This window comes from Notolabrus celidotus, chromosome 16 (assembly GCF_009762535.1).
Source record: "Notolabrus celidotus isolate fNotCel1 chromosome 16, fNotCel1.pri, whole genome shotgun sequence".
NCBI classification, from domain to species: domain Eukaryota; kingdom Metazoa; phylum Chordata; class Actinopteri; order Labriformes; family Labridae; genus Notolabrus; species Notolabrus celidotus.
This window is the reverse complement of record NC_048287.1, coordinates 27,459,142-27,472,253: the sequence shown is the minus strand read 5'-3', so window position 1 is coordinate 27,472,253 and position 13,112 is coordinate 27,459,142. Positions and strand designations below refer to the sequence as shown.

The 13,112-nt window shown below is 41.6% G+C and overlaps 1 protein-coding gene across 1 annotated transcript in view; it reads right to left on the bottom strand.

Annotated features, from left to right (window-relative positions):
- The window catches only part of macf1a (microtubule actin crosslinking factor 1a), a 257,947-nt gene that overhangs the window by 160,022 nt on the left and 84,813 nt on the right, over positions 1-13,112 (bottom strand). The window contains exon 2 of the mRNA XM_034704646.1: positions 1,987-2,048. Coding sequence (XP_034560537.1) covers positions 1,987-2,048 — 62 coding nt within the window. The remainder of the gene's footprint in view (positions 1-1,986; positions 2,049-13,112) is intronic.

Genomic DNA, 13,112 nt, shown 5'->3' with positions numbered 1-13,112 from the left:
GGGATATCTGTCTGCATGGTGAATCTAAGAAATGTGGATCATACTGAGACGGATATGCAGACAGCTATCAGGACTTCGTGCTGCTGCTGCTCATTTCATCCATGAGCATATGTGTGATCCTGTGTGGACAAAGACAATCTGATCATCTATAATTCAGCTTGTGCATTTCAGTAAACATTTTTTCAGATTCTCAACCTGTCATTAAAAATTCATCACAGACTCATGTTTAGTTCTTTCACCTTTCTGTTAAATAGCTGAAGAGTTAAGACATAGCTGTAACTTCAGAGCTGTTAACAGTCACAGTAATCTGACTGATGCTCATCCATTGATGGAAACAGCCTGCAGTCATTTCACATGTGAGTGATGTAACAGTGTCTCATCCGACAGGAGGAGGAAATGAACAGACACATAAAAATACTTCAAGAGTATTTACATGATATTATACGACCTCATTGTCTCTGAGAAACAGGTACAACAAGAAGGATACAGCTGAAAGCCTGAGGCCATCGTGCTGCTGAATCAGAGATCTTGTATCTGTCCTATTGATAAAACATTCTCTTATTGGTCTGCCTGCTCAGGTTTTACCTAAATCTTTATTTTAATTCCACCAAAATATTTGTATGTCTTTTGTTTTTGTTTTTTTTTACTTTTTATTTGTTATTTTTTCAATTGACACACAGAAAGCTCACATACACGTGTTAGCCTTTACTCTATCTAAAATCTTTGTCTCTACATTCCTATCATCTTATTTGACCATACACACCCAGGTTATAGTGTACATTACACAAGTGCATTCAGGGTCAAATTAAACTGAAATTAACTCAAGGGAAATAAATAAAATCAAATAAATAAAGACAATTCAAGAGGTGACTACAGCTCAGGCATCGTCTGTATCACTGGTGCCTTGTGTGTCTTTTTTTATTAGTGTTATTTCTTGATCTTTGCTTCTGCTTGTGATTTTATGACCTGCCTGTCTTGTTTTGCTGTCTTTGTTATGGAGGACTCTGTAACCAGGATTCTAAAGTGCTCTTTAAATAAAGGGTACTAATGTTATTATTATTATGTAACAAAAGTAGCTGCTCAAAAGCTGCTTGTACCTGATCCAGCTGTGGAAAATAAAGATGGAGTGGGGTTGGAAAATGTATTTTTTTTTAATATTGATTGTATTTGTCACAGTTGGTTGCTTTATTATTACATGCAGTAAGAATTAATCAGTAAATAAAATAGAACACCTCCAGGCAAATACTTCAGTTTGATTTAAGACATGTGGACCGGCTCCTTCAGAACCGTCACGTTTGTAAGAAGGTAAACAAGGTCTGTTTCAGATGATTTTTGAGGTACCTGATACATGTTTTTTTTTAGTCTTATTTAATTTTTTAATATATTTTTTTTAACTTTTTTTGCGTGTATTTTTTAACTATTTTTAAAGTGTTTTATTAGGATTATTTTATTTTATTCTTAATTATTTAATTTGATTTCTTTATCATTTATTTTACTTTTTTGTGTCTCTTAAACAATTTTTTAAAATGTTTTATTATGATTATATTATTTTTTTAAATTCTATTTTACTTTTTTGTGTTTTAATTATTTTTTAAAGTGTTTTATATGGTTTATTATGATTATTTTATTTTATTCTATATTATTTTCTGACAGCATTTTATCTTCTGTTTCAATTTATTTTACCTCACTGTGCAGCACTTTGCTAAACTTGATTGTTTTGTTTTTTTAAATGTGCTATATAAATAAAGTGGATTGGATTGGATTGGATTTAGTAATGGAGGATTATGTAAAAAAACAAACTTATAATCATGTGTTGTAGTTTGTTCGGCCAACGATGGTGTCAGGAATCTTTAATGCTAACATGAACCACAGATAAAATGAAATGTTTGATCCAGTCCTTCAGCAGTCATAACAAACCAATCCAGAAAAGCATTCACAAGAATAAAAAAAAGACATTACAGAGCAGCTGAACTCAGCGACACGTACCTTGATGAGATGCTTGTTGACCCATTTTGTGAAGGTTTTCTTCTGCACTCTGTCCCGCTCATCTGAAAGAAACACAGAGAGAGGAGGGAGGTTAATTACATAATGTGTTCTGCATTATATCTCTGAGTCATGTTCTGTAGATGATGACGATACACACATCCAAATCCAGAGTGATAAACACTCTGAACAGAGAAGAGAGTTATTGATGATGCTGTATTCAGTCAGACTTTGTATTGATTGGTTGAACAGAGGGAAGTAAACACACAGAAACACAAACTCTACTAACAAAGTTGTGCAACAAGATCGCAGACGTCACTCTGAACAACACCTCCAACATGCCTCTCTTTACAGTTTCTCATTATTCTTCTGAAGAGTGAAGTAGAGATGATGTAAAGAGAAACATCTGTGAAGGCTCTATGAGTTCACTGACAACACATCAGGGTCATGTAGATAACAAGCTCTTCAACTAACAGCTTTCTTTATTGTGTTAAACATTCAATGACATCATCCTGAGTACGAAGAGGTTGTAAAAAATGAACTCAAAAACGTGTTAGTCTTGTTTTCTTATCTTTTTCCAGCGTGTTGACTTAACCCAGCTAACTATGCTGCTTGCATGTTTAGCATTTCCCCCTCCTTCTTCAGTTCAGCGTACTCTCTGAATATCTAACTCTTGTTTCAGTCTCTCCTGTCTCGAACCGAAGAGTGATCGGAAGCAACGCAGAGCTCCAGGCCCGCCGTCCTCCACATCCCAGAGGAGTGAGGCAGCCAGGCCAGGAATAGAGCCTGATGCTGAGACACAACTGTGTTATCTGCACACTTTCACAGACCCAAACACCACCTCCTCTTCCTCCTCTCACGGAGCCTCTCTTCCTATCCAGTCTCCCTCTGATCCCATCAGAAAACACACACAGAGACTCTTTTTCCTTTCCCGCCATTCAGCAGAATATCTCACAGCCTGCTGGACAGATAGACAAACATCCTTTAGGTGATGTTGTGTTCTTTGGAGGACTTAAAGTAAAGGCAAAGGAGTAAAAATTGCAACATGTTCAACCCTTGTGTTACTAAATATTAGGGAGCTTGTTTGTGAGCGTTGCTGTCGTCCTATCAGTCAGTTTATCAATCCTACATCGGATTACAGAACACAAATGAGCGACAATGATTGATCATTGAATCACACACAGTCCAAAATAGTTGGGATACTGTGTAAAACCTTAATGAAACAGATTCTGATGGTTTCTAAATCAGTGAAACCTTACATTTAACTGAAAATAGTGCAAAGACAACATATCAAAGTTGTCACCAGCCTTGTGATGAGTGCACAATTCAAAAGCCAGCATCAGTGATGATCTGGAGATGCAGAGGTGAACATGGCATGGGGAGATTACACATCTGGGAAGGCAGCATTGATGTTGAATGATGTATGCAGGTTTGGGAGCAACATAAGCTTCCATCCAGACAAGATCTTTTTCTGGAAAGACTGTGCAAAGGTATGTATTATACTGTGTTGTACTGTATTAAGATAAACTGTGCACAATTCAACTGTGTTGTAATAATTAACTGTGCAGATCAATTGTGTTATATTGACTAATAATATATAGATAAATCATATTGAATTATAAAAATGAAACATTAGTGTAATTGATGAAAATATGTGTTATTATATTTATTGAATTTTTTTATTTTTATTTATTCTGCTTTGGCAATAACCAAACTGTTCATGCTACTAAAGCAACCTGAACTGGACTGAACTGTGCAAAGACATGTTGTCTCAAATGTAACTACTCACAGTAACTTTCACACAACTGTTTTGGAATTGGAGTTGTAATTTGAGTCAAATTTCAAACAACAATGCCAAATACTCTTTGTTTATTTGTGTCTCCCTGTGGGAACTTAGTGTTTCTCTTTATTATGTAAGACTAAAACCAATATCTTCAGGGTTTCAGACTTCCTGTCAGGATAACTCAGGATGTCATAGAGGGATGCACTATTTTTTGAATGACAGTTCCTTTTGTCCTGTTATAGTTTTAAGGGCCCTGTGATAGATTGGTGACCTGTTCAGGGTGTACCCTGCCTTCCATCTGAAGTCAGCTGGGGTTGGCTCCAGCTGTCCCGTGACCCCAAACGGGATAAGCGGTCAAGATAATGGAAGGATAGATGGATGGATAGTTTTACGGTGAAAATGCTTTAATGGTTGTATAAAGTGTGTATAAATGCTGAAGAAAATTAAAGATGTAGGAGACACTGCTATCTCTGACACAAGCAGTTATCATTACTTCAGTGGTTTGAAGATAACAAATGTTAACCCTTCAAATTGTGTGCATTTCTTTTTGCTTTAAAGTGACATACACACAAAAACAAATGCAACTTTTGAGGACAAAACAAAAAGACAAAGTCTCTGCTGAAACTTCTATTTTTCTGATCACATCCTACTTCATTGCTTCTGGTTGGTCGTCATATCACAAAAAAACTACAAATAACAGGAAAAATCTAGAATTTTCAAGAAAATATCCGCCTTTTAGTATCTCTCCAGGTCCATGCTGTAACTCGATATCAGTCTAACAATATTTAATGTATACTTGTCAGTGTAAATGTTCACTCCAGTAGTAATACATATGTGTAAGATCAAACCTCCATACAATATGTCACTCTCCCATATCAGGACGAGCTCACACATTCCACAGCTCAGTGACGGAAACAATTTCCCTCCATTATTTCAAACAGCCAATCAGGAGACAGCCGGCTGCAGGTTCTCCCCCTCCTGACAGCTGTTTATCAGTAACCATGGATATCAGCCAAGCGTGGAGATAGACGGTATCACTTCCTCCTTCAAAGCTTTTGTTATCTTTATGTCTCTTTTTCTCACACACACCTATGTAAACACACACATGCACAGAGACTCTGAACAGCGCTGACACCTTCAACTGAAAAGAAGAATTCAATGTAAGATTGAGTGGGTCATATCTCCTCTAGATAAAACTCCAGGTCAATCACAGCACTTCAAAACACACACATATATGTACACACAGGGTGGCGTATTGGGAAGTTTGCTAAGAGGGTTAGCCTCCGGGCTACGAGCACATATTTCAACATGCTCTTGCAAAATAGTTTGAGCTCTGCAACAAGCCTCGCTTCCCAAACCTGCCGGGGAAGCTGAGCCAGTTACCTCAGAGGAGAATCTCACGCTTTTACATGTTACTAGGTCACACACACACACACACACACACACACACACACACACACACACACACACACACAATCACACCTGTGGAGACTTATTAGGCTCACATAGGTTTGGTAATAAGACTTGACATTTCTATAGGACGAAAACTGGAGACATGAGGAGAGCTAAGGTTGTGACAATCAGGGAAAGGCGCTCATTCATCCACAGAGGAGGGCATTGTTAAGAAATACACACACACACCCTCTTCCTGCTACACAAAAAACACACACTGACGTCTCGCCCTCTGCGCTGACATTCACAATGATTAATTGTGACCACATTCAGCACAACTGTTGTCACTGGTGTGTGCACAAACAGGAACTGTTCAAACACCGTGCAACACGTGCTGACAGGAGCCCGTCTGCAGCAGCAAGGACCGAATGTAAACACCACTGTACAGCTCCACTGTGAGCATGCACACAGGGACACACACACATACACACACACACCAACCTGCACAGCACATGAGCGAGTACAGGTGAGCGTTGAGATGACATTCATTCCTGTAGTCAGGCCACATCGTCCACGGCTCCCTCCTCTTTAATCAGGGTTCATAGATGCTAACGGCGCGTAATCCAGGACAGAAGTCAGATAATTATAGCACTGAGAGTCTTCGGCAACAAGCTGCCGCCACGTATCCACGAGAGAAAGTCACAGGGTGAGAGAACAAGCAGGTGCCACCAGTTTCTCTGCCGGAGTCGCTCTTCTCTGGGTTGAATCTCTCCGTGGTTCAGCCGTCCCCTCTCTCCTCTTGTCCTGTGTCAGCTGTCATGTCCTCCTCTCTCTCTCTCTCTGCGGGCCTTCTCCCTCCGTCCCTCACACTCTCTCCACGGCAGCAGTTGCTTTAACACGTGTGTGTCAGAGCCAGCTTCTCGACCGCACTCCAAAAAGGACGGCCTCCCTCCCTCCCTCCCTCCTTTCTTTCTTACTCACTCCACTCACTTCTACTTCCTCACCAGGCAGTGGCACTCTCCCTCCCTCTCTCTCTCTCTCTGTCTGTCTCCCTTGCTCACTTGTTCTCTTGCTCGTTCGCCCTCTGAGTCCAGGCCATAACAGACGGTCTGTGCTCAGACTGCAGCTGACGGTGGCTCTGCAGAGCTGCAGGGGTGCTCGCTGTGTTTATTTCTCCTCCGTGCAGCTCCTCTCGCTCTCTGCGTAGGTAAGCAGCTCTCCTTGCTGACATGTACGGTCCAGGAGGACGATGCTCTTTTTCTTATTCTCCTGTTTTTAGTTCACTGCATGCACAGGACTTTAGAGGCTGTATTTATCCACATACAGATGCTGCTACTGTTGTTGCCACAGAGCAGAACTATGCAAGGCATACGGACAGAAGCAGCATGCACGATCCTGCAGACAAGGTCTAAAAAGGTAAATCTGGAAAAAGGTTTAAAGTCTAAGAAAAATCCAATGTGGACGGTGTAATCCACTCTTGATTCCTCTCTTTAAGCCAGAAAAACAAAACAGGAGCTCAAAAATATACAAGTGAGGCTTGTTCTGCAACACAATCCAAACATACGCTCCTCTTGTTCAAGCTGATGAAAGCCAGCAGCTCCTTGATAGCTCCATCTATGTCCTCTATTTCCTTGCCTTAACTCCTTCTTCTATTATCTATGTTTCCTTTTCTTGAGAAGCAAAACTTCAAAGTGCTCTTTTAAAAAACGACTCACGAGCTCTGAAGTCGTCGAGCGTCGTGTGATCTGCAGCACAGTTGTAAGAAAAAAGCGGGAGAGACCCGAGCTGAGATGGACTTTGGTCTCGAGAGAGGTCTGGCTAACTTGTGACGTAGTTTAATGTGATAATAAAGCCTGCTCCAGCAGAGTCATCACCTCATTAGCGTGTGGAGCAGAGATGGGAGATGACAGCAGAAAACATTAAGAGAAAGAGGCCTTGGTTATATTTCTGGCCTGGGTCCAGACTTGTGCTTTTTCAGGCAGACACAAAAAGCAGCTAGCAGCGAACAAGAGGCCTGCAGCAGCCTTCAACTGACTCTGCCTGGTGCTGAACGTATCCTCCAATCATGATGAGGCAGTTCACTATCCAGATCTGCGTTCATCACAGTTAACAGCCTGCACTCAGATTTATAAAACCCTCTCTCTCGTCCTCTCTTTCTTGTTTATCGTTGCAGCTCAAAATAGCTCTGTCGTCCCAGGCTGCACAGACGCAGTGTTGCATAAATTCTGCTGTGTCATGCTTTAAAATAAACAGGGTCAAGAATCAGCACCAGGTTTAAAGCTCTGTTTTGGCCTGAAGTCAAACAACAGTCCTCAGTGGGTCATGTGACCTGGCCAGGAGTCAGGAAGTAAAGAGCGCCAGAACGTCATCAGGATAAAGTGCCAGCAGGGCCCGAGTCTGAGAGCAGGAGAAGCGAGAGAACACACAGTACACACACACACACACACCTGTGCAGGCAGGCAGTGACTAACACACTCTTACAGTCACAACATGCTCAGCCAGAGAAACACAAGCTCCTCCTCCTCCTCTGTATCCTCCTCCTCCAGCAATGTCAATCCTTCCTCTTCATCGGCATCCCTCCTTCCTCTCGTCCTCCTTTTCTTTGCTCCCTCGTGCCATCAGATACTTCCTCTCCTTCATGCCTCCACCGTGAATCTCTCCTCTCTCTTCCTCTCTCTTCCTCTCAGGGACCGTCCACACTAAAAATACCAGACACAGCTTACACCTCTAATACCACGCAGCGTGCTTATCCCTCGCTCCCTCCTTCTCTCTGTTATCACTGCTAATCTCCCTCGCTCGCCCTCTCTGTTGCTTCGTCTTCCGGCGCTTTGGCGTCCTCCGCATGTGATTCGATTAAAATTAAAAGAGAGAGGATGTTTCCAAGTTCTTCTCCTCTGTCAGTCCATCAAGCCATCCTCGCTTCTTTCACTCTTCCGTTCTGTTTGTGTCCCCCCTCTCAGCCAGGCCGGCTTCCCAGAGTCCATTTATCCTCCTCCAAACACTCACAGGCTGGCAGCAGGCTCCATCACTCTTTTCTTTTCTTTCTTTCTGCTCTCCTTCCGCTTTTTATCCCATGTCTTTCTCCAAGCAACAAACAGTGAATGCTAAATGTTTGTGAACAAGCTCATTCTGGGACTGAAAACCAGCTGAGTGGAACGGTTTTGCGCAAGATTTAGGCGTTTTTTTTTGAGGATTTAATCCCGAAAAGCTCCCATAATTAATCTTGAAAATCCAAACTGCTCCTTGCTTGGTAACTCATGTGTCCCAATTACACACAAACCAGCTCCCTGGTAGCCACAGGGCCTTTTATAAGATTTAGAACAGATTCAATCTGCCCTCCTGTGGCCATCGAAGAGAGACACCTGAGAGCTTGAATGAAGAAAACCATCCAAGAGGGCTGACGCTCTGTTAGTATAAAATGTTTCTGAATGAAAAATAAAGTTAAAACAACAAACAGAGCTCATCACAGTCAGAACAGAAAACAACAAAAGGACAGGTAGGCTCTACAAGCTGCTGAATCCAAAGTCTGTGTTTATGATATCGGATGATTCAGGGTCAGAGTGGTTTTATTACCGAACAAATAAAATAATTTTCCCGCTCTTATTGGCTGTAAAAACCAAACAATACAGAGCTTCTACAAGAATTTTCTACATCTAAAGTGAGTAAAGAGAGTTGAGTGAGTGAGCTGCACTGATTTATGATCCGGTAAATATTCTAATCAGCAGGTCCCACCGGTTTGTGTCTTCAATTTATGGTGCCCTGGAGAGGAGCCTCTCTATGTGATGTTTCAAAGTACTCCCCGTTTATCCACGGTTTTCTTTTGGATGCTCAGTTTCCTCCCACCAACTCTTCTTTCAGGTTAATCATCCTGCTACAACCCTGGAACAGAGCCCTGGCTTTGTTCTGGAGTTGGTCCCTGGTAGCTGCACAGAGGCCGCCCCACAGCTTCTAGCACTCACAGTGGGTCAAACACAGAGAGAAAGTTTCCCCACAGGGTTAATTTAAGGACAACTTAAAGGTTTAGAAATTTCAAAGAAAGTGTAAGCCAACCACGACTTACATGTTGCATCAACTCTCAAACCACAAACAGAGTGCTGCACACCAGCACAACACCCTGTATGCTTGGGCTACCACCGTGACAGGCTTGGTTTCCTGTGATGAGTAATATTAGGTTGTGACCACAGCATCATGCAATATGAGCACACACATACACACACTGCTTTGACAGCTCATCTGGATCCTAGAGACGAGATCATAAAGAGCCTGTCGACATGAGAGTACAGTTTAGGTGGAACTTCAGACATCACTCAGAACGATGAGTCCCTTAAACTATTCACTCATTATGAAACACATACACGCACATACATGCAAAACACATCTCAATCATTACTCATCAACTCAAAGTGTCATCAATCTACCTTCAACAACAGAACTTAGACTTTTGTCATTGAATACTGTTAAGTTGACTTAGAGAAATAATTGAAGTTGGCACCAGAATGACTGATTACTATCTTTTAAATATCTTTATCATTGTAGGGCGAATCCTAGTCACATGTATGTCTTAGCTGTAGCAAAACCACTCGCCACTAGCCGGGGCTGCAGCTCTTATTAATGGTTGTTGCTATAACGCCATAATGCTCTACCACCCAGGTGTAAACAAGCACAGAGGACAGATGGCGTCTCATTTTGTGGCGTAGTTTGGCAGTGTTTTTTATCTAGAATGTGGAGATCAAGTAGTCTGTAGCCTGTGTCTGGATAAACTGGCATATAACCACTCACATGGACCGATGTGTAACCAGCACAAGCATGTGGCGGTTAACCTGCAAGGAGGACCGAAGGCTGTTGGAGCTAGCTCTGCAAACATAGCCACATTTGGTAAACCAGTTCCACATAGATCACACATCGAGTCAGTGATCCCGTGTTGAGCCGTGGTGAATAAAAACGTTCTCAATTTTCACTGTTTTTCAAGAGTTTTACTTAGTGCTGGGTGATAGACAATAACGATAATTATCGCAATATTATTTTTCTCAATATAAATATAACAAATGTACAATAAAATGTTGGTATATTTAAACCTGTAATTACACCCCCCAACCACTGGAAAGGGAGTGTGTCTTAAATGCTAGTTCCCACCTGACATTAAACAGAAGAAGAAGTCGGCATGGGACAGCCAATCATGTTGCAGGGTGAGAGGTAGGCGGAGCTTAAAGACGTTTGGAGCTGAATGTAAACACAGCTGAAATGAGCGACAGCGTCACTGAAAAAACGCAAAACCTACCAGCTCAGAGAAGAGTGAAAACATGCTCGACAAGGAAGGGCGATAAACTTCATTAGTGAAGATATTTTGGGTATGCACTAGACTACCAGATACAAGCTAACAAATGTCTGATGTCTTCAACTTTCATTCAGGACAAAAAAATCTGCCTTTAAAATGATATGAAATAATGATTTGATATTTATCGACTGATATGAAAACTGTTATGGATAACATCTTTTTCAATATCGCCCAGCTCTAGTTGTATTATCTTTAAAGTAGTAGGTTAGTCAGAATTTGAATTTCGACCAGGAAATAAGTCACTTTAGAACATCCCTTATGCACCAACACCTTTAGGAAACTGTGCAGGATGACGGACAGGCAGCAACAGTCTAGCTTCTTCGTCCACAAGTGAAGCTTCATAGGCACAGCACCCTTAACTCAGCATCATGTACTGTTAAAACTTCTGTTTTGCTTTGGAAAACAATATGCAATAGATCAGAAAGTGAGGAAATACTAAAAATGATACTTCCTGCTTGAAAGATGGTGAAAGAGTAACTGAGAAGAAGACTTTGCAGGTATATTTGGGCCGTGTTAGGGCCACAGAGGGTCAGCTTCTGCAAGTTATTAGGCATGCTGAATCGCTTTGACATCAGAAAGTTAATATTAGACGTCTCTTTTATCATTTCTGTTTTTCTTTATTTCAGAGCTGTGAGTTTTTCGAATGCGCTCTTTCCTTTCAGGTGTTTTGTTGCACCCGCTACCCTCTTAGTATTGAACTACCTCATTGATCCACCCTGTTTATGCCGTGCAAGATATGTCTCCCTCAGTGAATTTAAACCAATTGTTGCATTCAGACAAAACAAGATACATGTCCCTCACAATATGCATCCTCAAACGATAACCACAAACCTCTGAATTTTAACCACAACAAGAGCAGCAGGTTCTTTACCCACAGCTTTTGATTAATGGTGTAAACATCCTGACACAAAGGGCTTTTATACAAAGTATCAGACTTTAAACGAGCATTAGCAAGAAGGCTTAACTACAAAAGCCGATATGTTTAATGCTGCAGAAACGTAGCGTTACATCAGTCTTTCAGAGGGTAATGGATAATGAGACACATAATGAGAGTGAGCAGCTTACTGGCAGCACAGCAGCTCCTTGTTCCCCCTGTTGAGCTTGTATTCATGTAAACACTAGCATGCCACATATGCGGCCAAAAGACACACACATGGATGGACAGACTGCAGGTTGAATTACACGAATCTGACTATATGATCCAATAATCCATGTAATATCATAGCCTTTCTCCAAACAGCCAAATATGGAAGATTGTGCTCCACTGACTCATGCAGATGAGACGCAGCAATCAAGTCCTGCAGAGGAACAGCCTCTCACTGTGAGGAGGGATAAAATCAGAGAAACACATATGCTCTTTACTCCACAAGCTGATTTACATTCCTCTCAACTTAAAAACAAACAAACATGCAAGCAAGGAAAGCTTCAGCATCATGCCAGCTACTGTACATACATACTACTACAAAAGCCTGTTAAAAGAGTTAACTAAATGCTAAATGCAATGGTTTAAATGAAGACACTGACAGATAAGTTGAGCTTTCTATTACACAAAGTAACACGGGGTGGAGCCTGAACAGGAAGTAACATCTCTCTACAAAGAAGATATAAATCATAGCCGGAGTTGTGACAGAAGAGAGGAAGAAGAGCAGTAAAAAGGGGGAACAGGAGGTGAAATGTTTCTTCTCAGCAGCATTTGGACGGATAAAGTATGAGTTACCTTTTATAACAGCCGGAGGTCGACGACGGCCTGAGAGTCGATGGTAAAACCAAACTCCAGCTGCAGTCAAGAAGTGAAAAGCTACCACCAGGATGGGCATGATGACCGTGTGGTCTGTGAGGTACTCCATCGTCAGATATTTTCCCTCACTCTGAAAACTTTCATGTAGCTCCAGAAGCAAAAAGCTAAATCTAGTCCAGACTATCAAAGATCAGAAATGACTGTAATTCCAGGTAAAGTCCAAAAGTTATTTCAGCCGTTCTTTAAATGTCATTCCACAGAATCATGACGATCCTAGTTCTTCTTTCACTTCTTCTGTTTCGACACTACTCACAGAAACTATCTCCAGCATCCCTCAGCATGGAACTACTGCAGCTAATAACTCCTCTGAGTTCTTCTGCCCATACAGATGCCCTCCCCCTCTTTCCCCCCAACGCCTCTCTCTCTAACTCTCTCTCTCTCACCTTCTCTCACTCTCCCTCAATCTCGCTCGCTCTCTGACACTCTAACAGTGAATTCCATTCCCCTGAAACAAGCGGCCAGACTGAAGCCGTTGCTCAGTGCACCGTTAGAAAACCGGTAAAGAGAAGAAATGGGACTAATGACGGAAGTGTGTGTGCATAACTAAATGTGTGTGTGTGTGTGTGTGTGTGTGTGTGTGTGTGTGTGTGTGTGTGTGTGTGTGGTTACGTATTCGTATTCTCAGAGGGAAACCACATGGGAGATACCCACATGCATGTCTTCCTGTCTGTGTGTCTTCATTAAAGCATGCTACAGACACTTTACTCATGGTTATTTCTATATTCAATCATAACAAACAACCTTTCATATGTAGTTCAATGCACACTTGATGCAATTGTTGATAGCAGCTAGTGGAGGGTGTGTGCATTACAGGGTTGGAA